Below are 19,540 nucleotides of genomic sequence, written 5' to 3'. Positions count from 1 at the left end.
AATGGAATGTTCTTTGAACAAAGCCCTTTTTGAAAACGAATCTCGGAGAAAATGTGTACAAATTATGTACAGATAAGTTAACGAATAAAATTTTTTAAATATTTCAAATTTTTTAGATTTATTTTTATTTAATTACGTTGAAAATTTAGCTTTATCATCAAGAAAAATTGTTATGAGTAATTGAAAGCGTTAAAATAAATCTACGTTAATTTTTATATAATTTTTAATTTCTGTATATGAAAAGATGGATATGAAAAGATTTAAAAGAGCGACTCTTCTTTTGGCTGCGAGAGGATAATTATAATAAAATAATCGTCATGTGTAATCGCACGAAAATGATGGAAATACGGAGCGAGACTCCCCGCGGAGAAAAACCACGGGAACTTTTGGCAGCTCATCAAAAGGCGCAAAACGCTTCTCGTTTTGCGACGTGCATAAAAACGAACGAGAAGGAGAGAAAGAAATGATATCGTAAACAGGAGCGCAAATGGCGTTCTGATACGTATCGGACTTGCCGCTCTTTTTAACGAGAGTGCACACGGTGCCGGGATCACACGTTATGGACCGCGACAGGTCCATAAAACCTCGGCCCTTCCGTCAGGACCGTATCGAAACGACTGCCGGCTCTTTATAATTCACCATTCTAGACCCATTCTAGACGGGCATGATGTAATTTTAATGATCGCTCGTTTATTTGTAGATGAAATCCTCTGATACGATTTATATAATATCAGAACCAATATCGTGCCACTCGAAAGAGATTCGGAACAGTCATTGAAATCTGTAACCATGCATAAAAGAGTCCTCTCTTATTTGTTAACTTATTACATCACGGAAATACATTAATTTTTTTTTTTTTTTACGCCGCTTGTTTCAGCGTTTCTTTTAGCAAAAATCAAAAATATAATAATAATTCTCGCATAAGCATGTACGTTAAAGTTGAAATATGGGTATCGTCATTTTTCATCTTTTCGCAATTCGGACAACCGTTATTTCATCCGACATACGAGAGAGCGTGTCGTTTCGCATATATCTTCCGTGAAGAAGTTGCGCAAGAGGCGTGCCTCGTCTCAATCCCGCATCGCGATCATCACGCGCGACGTGTATCAGGCCGTGACGTGATGAGGGGAAAATCGTGCGGGATGACTTCTTTCTCTCCTCTTCCTCTTCTCCCCGTCTCGATTTTAAGATCCGTACTTGTATCGAGCTGTCACCGAATTTTTAACGAGCGGACCACCACGGGAAGAGCGGGATCTCTCGGTGATATTATTGCGGTTACGTCGAAATGCAGGAACGAGATGAAGAGAGAAAGAGAGAGACTGAGAAACTGAAGGGGATTCTCGCTGAGAGTATAAAAACAAAGAAAAGAACAATAGCTCGAGGGAGTCCGTAATAATCGAAGGGAATTCACTCGTTATTTTTAGAGAGATCTTTTGAGAAACAATTATTTTCAGTTTTTAGCTAGAACCGTACATTTATGGCAGTCATTTCCTTAGTGAATTAGACATACCGTTGGGATATTTTGCAAGAAATCATCCTTTAATTTTGACAATATTTAAGATCGATACGAACTCGAGATCAATATTTGCCCACTGGGAAAATATCGAGATAATTACGTGTTTTGATAATTGTTAAATAATTTATTACAATAATTGACAATAATTATGACGAGAAATAATTAACGCAACGCAATTAGGGATGCGATCGTTAATTAGCTGCGGTTGTTGATGTTTAGATTTCTAATTATTAATACCGCCTTGTGCAACATTGATTATGCCGAAATAATTGCGATATAATTTAATTGCGTGCTCGGCGTAATCGATTAGTGTCGCGGTCGGCGGAGGTGGAGAACGTCAGTTCTACGTTTTGCGGATTAATTTATGAGCCTCAGCTTCGACTCGACGTCGGGAGGCGGCTGTAATCTTTCTCGACTCCCACATAAGAGCGATGTCGCGAGTGCTAATCTGCGGAAGATGCAATTTGCAATGAAAAAAATCCTTTTTTGAATGAAAGGAAAGAGGCCGAGCCGGGGAGGTTCTCTCGTACCACGAATAGTAATCTCGATGCACGTGACGAATGGTCGTTCCAACAAGGTGGGTCGTACACGTGTTATATCTACTTTCTGCAACAAGTTAGAAAAGATATTCTACAATGTGTTAGAAGGGCAGCTGTACAGATGAATTCATTTCGAGATAATCCTTTGATTTCTTGAATAATTTTTTGCCAATATCTTTGACTCTATAAAATGTACGATATATAATTTTCATACAATGTAAATTTTATTTTGAAGCATAGAATTATTATATACATTTCTTATAAAATTATTATTATCAATGGTAGATATTACGTCAAGCAACATTTTTCTGCATTAATATTACATAGCACATATTTTTTTATTGGATGAAAAGGAAAATAATTTATGCATGTTTTCTATCGGCATTTTTGCAATAAAAACAACGAATATCAATAGAAATTGACGATAGAAAATGAAAAATTCCACAAGTATTTTTTCATCGTTCCGCCTGGACATTAAATTCCGATTAAAATGCGAGAATGGTGAAAACGTAGGTACTGAAAATCGACAGCGTCGTTCGACGTTGCAGTTATCCTGTATTATTTTATGGTAATTCCGTACGCCATTGCGGAACTATTCGGACGGCGCGAAGCATCTCGGTGTGTTATTAAAACAATTTTAATCAAAGTAAACTTTCCAGTGAGCGTGCCGCGATATCGCCTGCGTCTCGTCTCTTTGTTCCGCGAAAGACAAAGGACTTAGCTTTAACGAGTAAAATTATTTCATCCTGTCTCTCCATTCTCCTTCTATAGGCGAGGAAGATGTTTTCCAATACAATCCAATTTTGAAATAAAAAATATTTTATTCGATATGAAATTAATAAGAATTGTAAAAGAAGACAAAGGATATTTTTAAAAAAGAATCTAATAGTATGTATAAAGAAAAGGAAATTTATTTTTATTGAGTAATATATTAAATACAACGTTTATATTTACAACGTATATTTTATAATATTGGAATCTTATTGTACAAACTTTTCAATGACCATGTTTAGAATTTATAGAAAGCATTGTCTCTCGGAAGAAAGGAGGCGCGTCTCTTCAGCGGTTTCCATTTGCCTCATCGTCAATCGAATGCCACTTTTGCTCTCCCCAATCTCTTGTTCTCTTTATCAACGGGTTCCTTTACACCAAACTCCTTTCAAGACGACCTTCGACCTATCCTCTCAACATCATCTCGACGTTGGTACTCTTTGCCGCTGGCCTCTTCACGGCGGCTTTAGACCCTCATCGAATTATCTTTGGTAATTACTTGAGATACTCGAATTCAAAGCGGACGCTCCCTTTTAATGGGCCGGAAAAAATCCGTGTGACATGCTGCTCGTCGTCCTGAGAATGCTTCCTCGAAGGATTTAAAAGGCTACAAGATTCAATCATGCGGTACGCGTATCAAGTTCTGCCGCCATTACAGACAAGAACGTAACATTAAAAGATTATTTCTAAAAAGAATTTATGAGAAAGTTTCACAGATTCTTTTTAATCAGTAAAAATACACATAAAATTATTTTGTTATCTAAAGACATAATTCTAATTATATTGTGCATGTTATTTTGACTCAGGAAATCAGCGTAAATAATTTTATTGCGCTTATTAGAATTTACGTGATAAATTTATTGAAATTCATGTTTTATTAATAAATTTGTTTGAAAAGTTTACGATAAACAAGATATTTAATGACATTGTCGACAAGTTATTCAAGACTCGCCGGAGCTCGGGAGAGCCGTGTAAATCGCCTCGCGATTACTTTAGTGACTATCGATTAGAGCCGGGAGAGCCATGTTACGATGTCCGGCCGTGATTTCGTCGAATAGACGATGTTTAAAGTTAATGTACCGTAACAGATTCCCGTACGACCACGTGTTCGCGCTAGATGGACATCAACGAATTATCCTTTACGACTATTGGGATTGAGACCGGCGCGAGTTGCGAGAGAGGAATTAAAGACGGTCCCGGCAATTTACGCGAGATGCAATTTGCGAATTCAATTCGCGCCTCTCCGTGATCATCGTTGCACGTGGTGACATAGAACGGTGACATTGATTTAATTGTCAATAAACGTCGTCGGATAGAATGAAACATCATCACGTTCCATCATGCAGATTAAATATCTTTTAATTCCTGAAGCGATAATTCGAAATTAATCTAAGAAAAAAAAATTAAAAAAAAAACGCAAAATCAACATTACATAAATATATAACTTGAAGTTTGAGCAAAATAAAATCTGTAGAATTTAAAGAGATAGAAAAATTAACAATAATATATAGCTACATTTTAAATTATTTTCTAGATAAATTTTGATGACTTTGAAATATCGAAGGAGTGTGTTGTTAAATGTTATTAACATATTCACAGAGAATCTCTCGAGAATTCTCTCGTGATCTCGTGATGTATTTCTCCTTGTTACTTAATTTTCATCTTGTCTAGAAATCGCGACTGTCAGCAACGATTCTGCATTCTGCTCGATTAGGCTTTGCTTATTCGTCCCACGCGATGTGATATGCAACGCGGATATGCGATCAATGCCATTGGCCTATCTGGAATACGATCCGAATGCCGAGGAAGAATTTCACGTGTGAGAATCTCGTCGCGAGATCGATCACGGCGGATGTACACGTTCGTTCTATCCGACCGAGAGAAGCCGCTTTATCATCCGCGAGCAGCGTCGCGAAAAGAACACACGTATGCACACCCACACGCGTGCGGGATGTCTGGCGCGAATATCTAATTTTTTTTCCTCGGGATTAATTCTCGCCGGACGAATATTTCTCCCTCTGTTATATTACGAGTTGCGGGGAAAAACGCCGCCGCGAATGGGATTTAAATAAAAACGCAATCTTCCGTGCCGCGTGATTATTTCGCTTTTACTCCGTTCATGAATATACACCGTGCGGGATGATCTATTTAAAGATGTCTGTGCAACGATTGAGCAAAGGCCCATTATTAAGCGACAAAGCGAGAAATTGCAGTCCAGAACGACTGTCGTAATTTTTCTTCCTGTTATCTATTAAACGTTATTGTAATTATTAAAATGATTTACAGATCTTTTAGAAAGCAGTTACTTACATTTTTATTACGCATCTCTAAATTCCTTCCTTTTGTAGGAAATAATCGTATAATACATGATGTTACAGAAATATATTTCGTATGATATCGTAAGATTGATTTGATGTGTGCAATGTTAAGGGATCCTGAGGATCTCTCTTGTAACAAAATGTAGATTCAATGATATGCTCAAATCCTTCCTGTTATTTGCGTTATTTCGGTTCCCCTTATTTCGCGTTTGCACGAAAACCTCCATAATAAGATATTGTCACTCCCGATTATATTTTTGGCACCTAATCTTCGTATATAAAAGTCAGTGGCCGACTTATCTCCCCCCCCGATGTACGAATATATGTATACCCTTAAGGAGGATTAAAGGCTTCGTTCTCGAGGACTTGTCAGAATGCAACCAAGTGCAAGGACACGTGTCTCATTCAGGTGATTACTGATCGCCAGGTAATCATTTTCGAACGTGCATTGACGGAAAATTTGAAGAGGAGAGAGAGAGAGAGAGAGAGAAAGAGAATGATCATCATTTTTTATTTTATTTAATAACCTTTTAGATTACGATAATTGAGTTTATAATCCTTAAAAATTTATTATTAATTTCGTGACAATTATTTATTATCTTTTTATTAAAAAAAATGGAAAAGAAAAAATAAAAGTAGAGTAAAAATTAAATGATATAAATTCTTTAATTTGATTTGTGTTTGCAGCAGATATAATTTTAATATCTTTCCGAGAACGTAGCTAATATGGTTAAGCTGGCGAAAGAGGATAAATTAAATGGCTAATAAATCTTCAATTTCACAAATTAGAGATAATCGCTGTGCTCGTGAAATTCTTTTTCGTCTTCCAGCAATAATCGTGAAATCCTCAGAGAAAAATCTCGTTCGTTCTGCTTTAGGTAAATATATTGGCTGATCGAGGAATGCACACTCATTTCTTATTCGTTCGTCTCGTCTTCGTTCCCTGTTTTCCACCCTGGGCTTTCGGGAATTCGAGGGTATTTCTTATTTCGAATACTGGGCGTGCCATCGTTCGGATCTTCTCGTTCATCTACGATCTCTCGCATTTCGCAGCCTCATAGGATTCCTCAAAGCCGTCTACACAGATTAAAGGGGTGTAGTTAAATTATCATCTTCTACCCTCGTTCGAGGAAAAAATCCTATCGGCGATTTGTTCCATGCTGTTGGAATTATATTATATTTGATTGATATACACATGTAACAATAATCTATATTTCTCTGAATATGATTTATTCATGTCACATACAAAACTAATATCTAAATTTGTTGATTTATAATTATTTACATCACATATGCTATAATCCTTTTTTATTACAATTTAATTATTTTTTTATCCATTTTACATTAAATATAATTAATATTATGCTTGAAGGCACTTTAACATTTATAAAATTTTAAAAAGTGGAAAAATCGAAACCGTTAAAAGACTGAAGTTACACTTTTGGATTGAACGATCGATTTAATGTCGGTATCGATCATCAACCTTTTTCTACTTTTTTTTTTACTACGATCTCTCACCGATAGCACCTGTATGGCTTTGTTCCTCGACGACAGACGGGCCCTTCGTTTCTATTAGCCACCCTTCGAGCTCTCTCGAAGCCACCCTTTCTCTTCCGCGTTTCTCATCCACGGGGAAGCCTGAGCACCCATCCCTCCTGTTCCCTCCGCCATCTCTGTACCGACCTCGCACCCCTTTATCCGGCCCCCATTGTTCTTCCTCGCCAACGCCGTGGCAGCCTTGCATCTTAAAGGTGCACCATTCTTCGAATTTCATTCGTTACTACTGTCGCGAACGTCCAATTCCGAATCTCTTTTTACACGACGTGCATCGACCAGGATAATCGAGCAGGACGCGGCAAGATATCTCGAGGGGGTAAAAGATCGATGTCCTCGATAAAACATCGCCTTCAGCTCTTCGTTCTCGTTTCCCATCCCGGTTCGTTCGAAGAGAACAGAATTTACCGTTTTGCGGTAATCGTTTTTCTGGACTTTCATTTCGATATGAAAATTTCGCGATTAAGCAAACTATGTATAATAATAGAAATGTTATGAGATAAATTGAAATCTAATATTTAAAGGAGGAAATTAACGAAGAAATATTTTATTTTATCAAAAATGCGATTTCTTTTTTTTATTACAACACGTTGCTTATAATACTTCTGAAAAATTCATAATAGGATTTTTTTCAATATAAACAATTATTACTTGTTTAAAAGTACAAATAAAACATTGATAATTACTGCTTATTATATTATTGTATATTATATAATTTACAATTATTATATAAATACATTATATATAAACATTTTGTGTACATAATTTTATATAAATTTAAATATTGCTCTTATTTCAACGATGACATTTATCAATTAATTTATCAGATTTTTCAAAAAAATGTGTCTTTTCTTCAAAAGAAAAACACATTTTCTTTTTATATATATATATATATATATATATATATATATATTTTCTCGGAGAGCGCACGATTTATCTTAATTGCATTTCATATCATGCAATAAATCATTAAAGTCGCAATTCTAGTCGGTGAGAAATCATTTGCAGTGCATCGGACTGGAAATGTCCGGCGGAGATCGCGCGAGTTCTTTTATTTTCTTTTTTTTTATTAAAGAATACCCTCGTCGTCTTCGTTTCTTTAAGCGTGACAATATGAATTTTATAGAGGCGAGAGAAACCGGCTTCGCCACGTAGAAATGGATCGGTGGTGGCGTGATATCGACGGGGACCGTAAATTAAAATGTCTCCGTTCGCGATGAAGGTAGAAGCGTATCGAGGGGAAGAAAGTCTCTCCCTCGTTGTCCTCCCCCCGATGTCCTAATCTTCAGTTCCTTCCTGAGTTTCCTCCGACGTTCCCGCGCCACTCCTTTCGGCTTCATCTTTCAAGGGAATCAATTCTCTCGGGCACTCTTTGGAAACACTCCCGCAACTTCTCTATAAAGCGAAAAGAGAACGAGTCAGAAAAAATGAGCACAATGTAAGTTTATGCACAGAGTGCTTTGAAAGTGACGGAATAAGACGACGGTGAAAATCTTGAAGGAATTTTTTGTGTCAGCAGAAATTCCATCTGATACGTTTACATGTAATAAATTCGCGAACATTGTTAAATGATATTTTAAATCATTTTTTCATCCGTTATTTATTCATCCGTTTATTTTCAATAAAATAGTGTTTTTATCTACGTGTTTAAAATTTTGGATTTCTATCATATTCATATTATAAAAGATCTATTATTAAAAGAGAAGTGTTGAGATTTTGATGCACAGATTTTGATGCAAAATATATTCAAAATTCTCAATAATACAAAAGTCTTAATGTAGAAAGGAAGGATTTCATCCAAATAGTCTATTATTAATTTATTTTTAATAATTTATTTTTTCCATGACTCAGATTGAATCTAAATGAGACGATTTCTCGCTTCGATGTTTATTCTTATGTACTTGCTTTTGATAAGAATATAAAAGGTGCGAAATCGTGCAAAGTGATCATTAAAGAAACAGTCACTGGATGCGAGAACGACGGGACAAGTTCATAAATCTGAAATGAAATCTGGCCGCACGCGAGTAGATAAAGATAACAACATGTCGATAAAGCTTATATCGTACGGAAGGAAAACGTCATAAGACTTTCGCCTATAAATTCCGTCACTATTACTTCTACAGAGTATATGCCATCCTCACGCTACGGCAATAAAAGGCGACATAACGTGTCTTCGAAACGATAGTGAGTAGTCGATACATCGTCTACAGATTGTTCCACAAGTAGCAAAAAGAAGTGACAATGTTCTGAATGAATCACGAACCGTGGAACAATGTAATACTCGAAAAAATAATACGTGAAAAATACGACTTGATAAACTTGTGAATTTAGTCGATATTTTTGTATCAATTTATAATACTGGAATTATAGTATATATATATATATATATATATATATATATATATATATATATATATATATATATTTAACATTTTTTTAAATAATAATAATGTTAATAAATTAAATCTCGCTTCGCATTTGAAGATATTTTGATCAACAAACTGAGATTTTAAAAGATGTCTTTTGTATATTTTTTATATATTTAACTTAAAATTTTCTTTTACAAAATTCTTGTATTCTAACAGAATTTACTTGTTATTTACATCTCTAAGAATTTTTTATAAAACATTCCGAAGTATCACATATTTTCCTAAAGATATTTAATTGAACAATTAAAACAGTATAAATCATATTTTATCGGATATGATAACTTTGATATTACATATATAATCACATTCAATATCAATATTATTTCTGGCGGATTTCTGCTGCGCACGATTTCGAGACTCGCAGCTTTGTTGCGATCTATAGAAACGGAACGACGTGTATTTTTTTATCGACGCCAATCGTCGCCGCCGCGGCGCCGATGATTTACATGGCAATAAACTAACGCCTTGGTAGCGATGGCGGCCTGAAAAAACGCGTTTGATTTATCCGCGCACTTTCGCGAAGTACTGGACTTCTGCCAAGCCGGAAGGTCCATCTCGCCGGAAATCACGACCATAATTCAGCGTGGAGAGGAGATGGACTCGAGCGCGCGATCGTGAAAATTCTCGGGACAGACAGTAGCCTGTCTTGCGAAATTCGCATAGAAAACGCATAGAAAAACGCGTTTACGTAGAATCGATTCATATCCTTCGTAACACAATCGCCCTCTTTTCAGGTCGCAAAACGTTGCCTCAAAAAATTCAGAAGTGACCGTAATTTAATTCTTTTAACACCATTATTAACTACGCTATGTCGAAAGGATTAATTTTTTTATTCGTAAGGAAATGCATGGAAGTATCTCCTTTCTAATTTTCTCGACAGTCATCTTTCGGAAGTCAATCTTTCGCGTTGTAGCCAGCTGGTTCAATATTGAATGTTTGCGTATTTATTTCGGGCAATTAAAGTCGAATCGTAGTTGATCATCGAAATTAACGCGAGCAGCACGAGTCTTCCGTCACGCTTTCATTGTTCCGGAAAGGAGATCGCAGGCGCGCACTGGCTGATAGCGTTCAAGAGTCAGTCGGGTCTGATTACACGTCGCCAGCAGGGCAATACCTTAACCCTAGCCCTGTCGGAGGCCACCCTTCCGCCGGGCTGCCGGGCGGGGGGGGAGGAAACGGGCGTTTGCAATTTAACGGAATCTCTGCATATAGAGTGGGTTCATCGCGGCGCGCGGGTCCCGCACTTTAAATGACGTCCCGGAAGTCCCCACGCTAATTCTACGGATCCTCGGACATGTATACCGCCCGTCGTGCCCCTCGACCCTTCGCCGGGTCCCACATTTCACGTAGAGCAGAGCTGGTTATGCAGACTCTGCTCGGCGCTCGTAATAATTGCGAGCCTCGACGCGAGGGAGAAAGAGATAAGAGCGTTTTACTAAATGGCCGAGGAATATTTGTGGTGACACGGTGAGAGCCTCGACACGATATCTCTGGCTGGCTTGATTTATTAATGTTTGTACACGCCGCAATATCGCGGAATATATAATTTTTCAAACCGATGAACCGGCCGAATGAATATTCGCAACGATACGTGAAACCCATTACAACTTATTGATATTTATTTCAGCTTTGGTTAAGTCGTTATACAAATGATATGATATAATTATATCATTTTGCTGACTGGATGAATAATGACGTGACAAAGATACGTGATATCTAGATATACGATAATATTTATTTTATATCACGAATAGATCATTTAACATAGATGTCAAAATGTTTTGTTATAGCATATGTTTTGGTAAAGCATAAAATTTGTAATGTGCAATTCGCTTTATTGGAGAGAAATTAATTTCGCTCATGTCGTCATTTGATTTCGTTGAAAATAAAAAAACGTATACGAACTGTACATTTGCTTAGCGCAAGTCGTTAATAAAACACTGTTGATTTATTATCGTGAATTACGGTATTTTTCTCGGTTCTCGCGATTCAGAAGTTGTTGAATATCGATTATACTCTTCGCGCAGGATAGCTATAAATTTTTAGAGAACGTTAGAGTAAAACGCGCAGCGACAATAACAAAGTCGACGCGACGAGAGAGGAATTTTAATCGCTCGCCGTAGCCTGCAATCGATAGTCCCGTGTATCGCGATCTCTCATTCGGAAACTCTTCATTAATTCAGTTCTGCTACATATTTAAAATGCCTTATCGTTGAATCAATATCGAGACATGTTTCGTATTTTCCTTATCATCCGTAATGTTGCTTAGCAGAACAAAGTAACCAAACATCCGTACTTGACTCCCACATAGAGAGAGAGAGAGAGATCTCGCATACCGATCTAGCAACCTGCAACATATTCCTTCGGTAAAAGAATGACTCTGCGTCACGAAAGGCTTTACGCTCTTCCGCCACGCAGCTTCATAATTATTCGGGACATGATATATTCTAGAGCAGAGTGCAATTTATTTCACGATTTTCTCTTTTCGTTTTTGACATATAAATTTTTCAGTACGAGCGTTTGCCGAAACGTTCTTTTGCCTCGTTCTTATCGACGAGAGAATTGCATATTGTAAATTCGTGCAAAATCCAAGCGCAGCCATTTTGCGGAAGCACAGGGAAAAAAATTGTCGTTTCACTCGCGCGTTGGGGTACGGATTTGAAAGTAAGTGTTCCTGCAGTTACCCCGTGCGTGCGGGGGCGAGAGCCGTTCGCGGGGCAAACAATGGCTGCACGTTGTCGGCTGCGCGGCATCGGCGGTGGCCGAGGGTTCGGGAAGGGTGAATTGCGGCTACGTGCCCCCGCATACGAATGCGTCCGTGTATACGAGGAGGAATCGAGGACGGGGGTGGTGTCCTCCGACGCCGCGTCGGCGTCGCCTCGAATCTAATAGATTACGCCCAATACTTATGGTCAAATCGCGACCAACAGCCCCCGTAGACCAAGCAGGAGTCCGCTCATTACCATTCCGTCCCGACGCGGCGCGGCCTCAATAACCGTCGCTGATAATCAGAAATGCCTTAGGTTGTAGGAAGGTTGTAAATCAATTCGGGCACGATTGCGGCGGCGCCGCCAAGCTTCTCGCGAAGATTGCGGCGAAGTTGAAAAGGTTGATTCTGTCTTATTGGAAAAGTTCCAATTCTCTCGAATGAATATTGTAATCTTTTGTTAATCAAAACTCTTGAAAAGTTGACAAGTTTTATTTTAACGCTTTAATAACTTTTTAAAAGATTCAGGACTTGTGTAAAAACGCTATTAGCATTAATAATTAATTTCCGATTTGTCTTGAAATAATCGTAAAGTATTATAGAGAATGGATCGATAATGTCTTTATAAGTCTTTGAAAGTTATTAGTTTTAAACTAAAATCCTAAATCTTGTGATTTCAATTAAATTATTGTTTGTTAAGTTAAATTTAAATAAAAATGTGTCGCTTGCCAGCTTATTTCACGGCCATATCAAGATTACTTGCGATAGCATCGATATCTTTCTTGGCGAGCCGCAAGTAGACAAGAATCGACCGGACCGACAAGGTTTCTCGCTTTCGGGGATCCGACTCTCCGACGTGCATCGGCGCGGTAATCTCCAAGTATACGGAGGAGAGTGTGATCTCTCTCCTTAAAGTTTAAGCCCTTGTTAAGGCAGCTTAAAACTCAGGTAACGGGAATTACGTCGGGGATATCCCGCCGAAAGTTACGGACAGACTTCGGAATTGCGTCGCTCGACGAGAAGTTAATTGGAAATCGATGTAACAACGCTTCCGATTAGTATACGCATTATATGCTATTTTTTTCATTCACAAGCAATTTTAATTTGTTGTTACAGGAAAGTCTGGAAGAGCGAGTGCAAGAGTTGGAGCAAGCGTTGCTGGCGGAACGTATCGCGGCTCAACGAGATCGAGCGACGATTACAAAGTTGCAGCGGCAGATCAACAAGGTATGTTGTATAAATATTTACCTTTTAAATTTGACTCGGCGCGTCAAGTGATAAAGTTGATGATGTCAAGAGCATTGCGATGTTACTTTACTATTAATGTTATTCATCCAAGTATTCAAATTTCAAAAGATACAAGTTACTTTTAACGTAGGAATGAAGGAAGGTCGATAGAATAAGAACATAAAAACTTGACAAAATTAATAGTGTATAGTCAGAAATATTTAATGGGCATTAGATTTTAACATATATAGAATTAAGCGATCTAGTTTTAATAACGACAATTATATGATTATTTTAAATTAAGTATTACAGTGATATAAATGATATAAGCGTGTAGATCGGAGAATGATCGAAAGTTTCAATATATTTTTGCGAAAGTCACTTTACCACGGCTGAAATTTCATCCTGTCTCGTATACTTTCGCCTTCCGTATCGAAGGTGCATTAGAGTGGTAAAATATATCGGTCCGAAACCCAGTAGCCAACTCGATCGAACTCCGGGCGCTCTATTTGGTCGGTCGAAGCACCTGAAAACTATATGGTCTCCGTCTTGCACGGAGTCGCCGATCCGTTAACTTCGCTCGCTCTTCCCGGGACGAAACTGCAATCGCGAGGACGGCGAGTAAGTAGTGGTGCTTGACGGCGGTGTGGTCTCGGCCTGGACTAGACCTAGACTAGACCTGCAGACCCGCGCGGCTGGTTGCCGCTGCTCTGCGGTGGCATTCGGCGCCGTTCGCCATATCAGATAACGACGACCCTCGTAAACCAGACCCCAGGAGTAGACTGCAGAAACTCCCTGGTCTCGGAGATAGAGAGCGTCCCTACCCCTCACGTAATCGCGTTTCTCTTCTGCCGCACGGTTTATTCGTGTTACGTCACGATGTACTTACAGCGTGGCGCTTAACGCCACCGACCGATTTATCCCGTTATCCACGATAATCTCGCGATACCCGTTGGATCGTCCGACGTGCTGTTACCGATCGGTACTACTGATAACGCGAAATTATTATTTGCAGCGTTCCGCCTTTATTATCTGCGGCACTTTAGAGATAATCATCGACTCCTCTAAGTTATAGCATATATTATTACGTGATAAGATTACATCATTAACATAATTATTTCATATTTTTGTGAAGCCAACTCGCAACTTGCTACGTATGCAATTTTCTCATTACGCTTACAATTTTGTAGATAGATTGTATTTTTTAAAAGTACTTATTTAGTCCGTATATACCGAGTACATTTACTTATTACTTAACGTTATACACAATTATTATTATAAACGATGTGATTGAAATATGCAAACTCTCTCTACTCGATGTGAAACTCTTTCCCCGGAGCAGGAAATAATTTCATTATAAAAAGATTACCGTGTAACAATACACGATACAACTCCATCGCGTTATATAAATGGAGTTTACATATTCGCGACAACAATGTTAAGCGTGCAGAAAAAACTGCGCTTTCGTGCGACATTTTGCATTACGCGATATTTCATTATTGCACATAACTGAGCCATACTTATACCGCACTTCATTTCCCGCCGCGCAATTTCCGGCATAAAGCATTCGCGATTACCTCGACGTTTTCATCGAGATGAAAAGATCACGCGCGTATGTAGAGACCAGCCGACGTAATATTCCGAACTTGTCCGCATTTTAATCCACTTCCCGTTGCCGAGTCGGCAACGGAAAGAGAGAAACCCCTCGTCTCTTTCGCTAAGACGGACCTTCCGGAATAGGATGAGGATGATAGGAACGTAGCGTGTTTCTGACGTGCCCTTATCCGCGCCCCCTTTTGCAAGCCTATAAAATATCACGACAAAAACAAGCGCGGAGGGCGGAGGGTGGAGGAGCTCCACCCTCGAGCCAGTTCGTCCGCGCGCAATCTCGTGTGATTTACGCGTTTTTCGCGAACGGATTCCCGCGAGCAGCCCGAATTATTTATCGCGCATCACGTGATCGTAAGTCGAAGTTGAGGGACTGCCCTCCCGTCGATTTTCTTTGAATCATCCCCGTCGTCGTTGCGGGGTCACGAACGCGGCGCTTGCTTTTTGCAGCTGGTACGCCCCGAGAGAGGATACTCGTGGCGCTTCGCGATTCTTTGTGTCGCTTTGCGGAATGCGAGAGTGTCCGATGGATTTTTCCATACGAGATGGCATAATAATTTAATAATAAATGTATACGCCGCTTTTTCATGGAGACAAATCGCGTGCATCGGATTTTTTTCTATGGATTTTTAATTATAATACGAGCATGGAGTACGGATATCCCGGTATAAATTGCACTTCAATTATGTGATTGTAAATTTATACCGATGATTTATATTGCATGCTGGAGAGGAGGACTCGTTCCGTCGCGCTGATTCTGAGTGGCGAAATTTTTTCGTGCGAAAAATAATCGAAAACAATTAATATGAATCTGTCAAATTTCTGTTACTTTTCACAGAGCGAGGAACGTTTCTGTCGCGCCATTCCGCGTGGTGCATTAAAATTGAGGGAATTGCATAAGACGTCGGGAATGGGAACGGAAAATTAATTACGTCACGTAGAAGAACGGATGCATCTTTTTTTTCTCCTCGGGGGCACAACTAATTATTCACCAGGCAAATGTATAAGTAATCCGGGCGGGACGTTTCTCGCAAAATCCACTTGATACTTTTCCAGTCACGAACGTTGTCGGCGCCACGCGACATGTAAGCCGCGATAAATTGTCGCCACTGCGGCGAGTTAAATCCACGTAATTTCTACTGAAATTAAGCGCGACGATCCGAGAATTAGGAAAATCAGCCTGCTGATCGAACACACTCGAGTCGGGGATCGGTCGAGCGGTTCGCTCGCTTATCGTCGTCTTCGTTGACTTCATTTATCCTGCGGTTTTTCCAAACGTTTTGTAATTTAGATGGAGCTTGGATAGCTGCCGATCTCATTAATCCCGCGGATTGTGCTACGTGCTTTGGTTAGATCATATTTACCAAAGATATAATTATTTCATATCGTTTATTAATAAGAACTCTTGGTAAGATTTATTACACGTAGGAAATAATTATAATTTCTGTGAGTAAGAGAAAAAGGAAAGATTCGTAGCAGATGCGTTTAATATTGAATTAATAAGAAGATCCATAATTTTATTGTTAAGTTAAAAATTAATTATATGTTCTCCACTAATAGTTAAACGATGGCGTTAATGTTGATAAAAATACAAGTATAAAAATAGCAATTATTTGAAAAAAAAATAGGTAAATGATGATTATAGATTAAGGAAATATATTAAAAGTTTATATGATGCCAGACGTCTGCTGCTAAAAATTGTGATAGAAGAAGAATATTTTATGGTGGTGGGTAATCCAGCATAGAATAATAATATAATTTATTAAGGGATTTTACTTGATATACGTCTGGGGAATTATTGGATCATTTGCCATTTTGCCGCGAACAAGATATTGTATTTACAAAACTCCCGGGAGGAAAATCTAATACAGTCCGGAAGATGTGTCCGCGAGAGACGCGAGGACACTGGGAGAGGCGGAAGGAGGAGAAGACGGGTAGGTGGATGGGTGACGGGGGATAAAGAGGTTCTTCGGGGTTCGACGGTGACGCGCGACCCCCCTCGAGTAAATTACATTCCCGGCAAGCCGTATCGGATTATCCTCACGCCGAGGCGAGGATTCGTCTAGACCGTAGGAACTTCGCCATCTCGCGCGCGAGGATGGAAAAGTTTAAAATCTCTCTGCACGACCAGAAAAGAGCTCCGACCACCGTGGTGCACCTCTCGTCGTCGAATGATACCGAGAGTGAATTATTTCCTCTAGAGGCAATCTCGCGTCCATTCTTGAGAGGGCCGATAGAATTTCACCACGTGTCGCGACGCGGAACAGACAGTCTCATTCTTGTAACGTTCTTCGCGAACTTTGTGGAAACGTTATCGATCGACAACGAACGCTGACCATATGCGAAGTCAGTATCATCAAGAAAATCACGCATTTAAATTATCCCTTTTCATCTTTTTTTTTTAAGAAACGTTCCAGAACTTAATCTCTGACGTTTTAATTCGTTTGATCTCGTAATTAACTTGATAATGAATCTTCTCTTAAATTTTATATTTCTCATAAAAATTCTTATGGCTTGGGATATAAAAATAAGTTTTTCGTCTATATTCTTAAGCGGGAAGATTCTTTTGATCGTCATTGTTCTTTGATTATTTTGATACTTCTCCTGGAGTCATGATTGCGATTATAATTTATCTTGAATTTATTTTTTTAATAAATTATTATGAAGGTTCTATATTTATCTGTTAAAATGCTCTTTCATAAATTCAAGATTTTTGATGAAGCATTTGCGAAATTTTTTGCCCGAACGATGTTTTCTGACGACGTCATCGCGATGGCTCGCTGAAAAGTGATAATTCGCGCGTTGAGCCACGATAAAAAGCAGAAATTAGTTCTCCCCTGGGGAGACCACCATCATTAAAGCCGCATTTATTGTAATAAGCGCCATTTCTCCATCCGAAATCGGAATTACTTCTGCGGTGCGGACGTTTTTCATGATTTAAGAGATAAAACTGCGATCTACGCGTTTGGTGCATTTCGGATGAAAAATCTCTGGGATGGATTAGTGGCGCATAAAAGTGATTTCGAAGGACGACAAAGAGATGCATGTGCAAATTCCGTGGGCGGAAAACGCAGCGAAGTGACATTATTCGAGCATATTGCACCGACGTTACGTTTATACACCGAGAGTTTTCTTGGTTTGTAGTAATAATCGTTCTACAAGAACATCTCGTCTTATCATTCTCGAAATGATTCTCGTTTTGTTTTTATTTTTTTGTATTACGCGTGTAAACGCCGCACTCAACATTTTTGTATCTCGTCGAGATTTCCATGATTCTTAAAGAGAATAATTCTATGACGCAGTCACGCGTGTCGAAATTGTTGTCGAAGTATATATTAAATAGTTGTCTTTTTAGGAAACGACTTTATATAACAACAATCATAATTATATATATATTTAAAACTTATGTCGTTAGAAAATTGTGTAGTAGAAAATTAAAATTAAATTCTAATTTTCAATATATTTATATATATATATATCCAATATAAAATATATACAGTTATCATGCAAAAGCTATTTTATTTTAATATATATATATATATATATATATATATATTAAAATAAAGTAGCTTTTGCATGATAACTGTATATATTTTATATATATATATATATATATATATATATATATATATTATCTAAATTAACGCAGAGTAACGATGAAAAAAAATTAATTATTTTCGAATTTTCCATTGAGATATTTTTAGATATTCGCCAGAATTTTATTTCTGAAGAATTCGTTAATGCGATTTAATCCAGCAACGAGTTGATACGTCGCAGCTTTCTCGCGCCCCTAATCATCTCTGCATAAATAACGAAAACGTCCACGTAAACCACAGACTCTAATCAGTATTAGTTAGCTGCGCCATTAGGCGAATTAATGAGGCGCGCGCCTAGCGCGTTTCGCTATCATAACGGGAGACTTAGGAGTTTACGCTTATCTTCGCAACAGCCATTTACTTCATCGCGAGGAACATAATCGCCGGTTTCCTCTTTCGACGCGATAGACCCGATCGGCAAATGCCGGTGCCGTTTACACGCTCCTCGTGGAAATTGCAAATTGCGCCAATTAACGAGCAAACGTTGCACTCGATGTAATGGATATTACCGCATTAGCGTCAAACTCAAGAAGAATATTAGCTTCATTTAAAGAATCGACGTTCGAACTCACCCTCCGAAACGCTTGTTTGTCTGTGATAAGCGCGAAGATTTATGATGAAATTATCCTAACGATGTATGTTAACTATTAGAGTGTTGAAGAAGCAGTCGTTTTTTTTATTGTCAACGATCTTTCGCTACTGCTGTTTCTTTTAACTTTAACAAAGCTCACTTCAGGCCGCGGTGAAATCCTTTCTTCGCGGCGCATCGTCGTTCGGAATTCAGAATTTCAAATGCTCTTACATTGAGAAGGTCGTACAAATAATGCGAAAAAGCCGCGAGGATTCGCGGATTCAGGAGCAACGGGAGGAATGCCTGCAAACGATCCTGTCTCGACGTCGTCGACGACGACGGCGGCGGCGGCGGTGGGGGCAGGAACGCGCGGTGCACTTCACGTAAGAAATGCGATTCCTAGACGCCACGGCACGCAAAACAGCGCAATAAGCAGGCAATAACCAAGGACCTTTTATTCCGACATGAAAGCCCCGCTGCCTGCAACGTCATGCTGCTTGTTCTCCCTCTCTCTCTCTCTCTCTCTCTCTCTCTCTCTCTCTCTCTCTCTCTCTCTCTCTCTCTCTCTCTCTCTCTTTCTCTCTCTTTCTCTCCTTCCGTTGTTCCGAGGAAGGGTCCGGAGAATGGGGCTTTTTTTTTGTTATTTTGCATACGAATGCATTCCAAGTTTTATTTCCTGAAATTGCAGCCGCGTCATCTTGTCC

The 19,540-nt window shown here is 38.8% G+C and overlaps 1 protein-coding gene across 4 annotated transcripts in view; it reads left to right on the top strand.

The window, feature by feature from the left end:
- Window positions 1-19,540, top strand: part of LOC105422023 (uncharacterized) — a 191,317-nt gene that overhangs the window by 122,029 nt on the left and 49,748 nt on the right. For all 4 annotated transcript variants that reach the window (XM_011631234.2, XM_011631233.2, XM_011631236.2 and 1 more), the window contains exon 5: window positions 12,951-13,061. In XM_011631234.2, the coding sequence (XP_011629536.2) occupies window positions 12,951-13,061 (111 nt within the window). The remainder of the gene's footprint in view (window positions 1-12,950; window positions 13,062-19,540) is intronic.

This window comes from Pogonomyrmex barbatus, unplaced genomic scaffold (assembly GCF_055798465.1).
Source record: "Pogonomyrmex barbatus isolate J1 unplaced genomic scaffold, ASM5579846v1 scaffold13, whole genome shotgun sequence".
Taxonomy (NCBI): Eukaryota; Metazoa; Arthropoda; class Insecta; order Hymenoptera; family Formicidae; genus Pogonomyrmex; species Pogonomyrmex barbatus.
The sequence above is the reverse complement of the archived record's forward strand: the minus strand, read 5'-3'. Positions and strand labels throughout refer to the sequence as shown.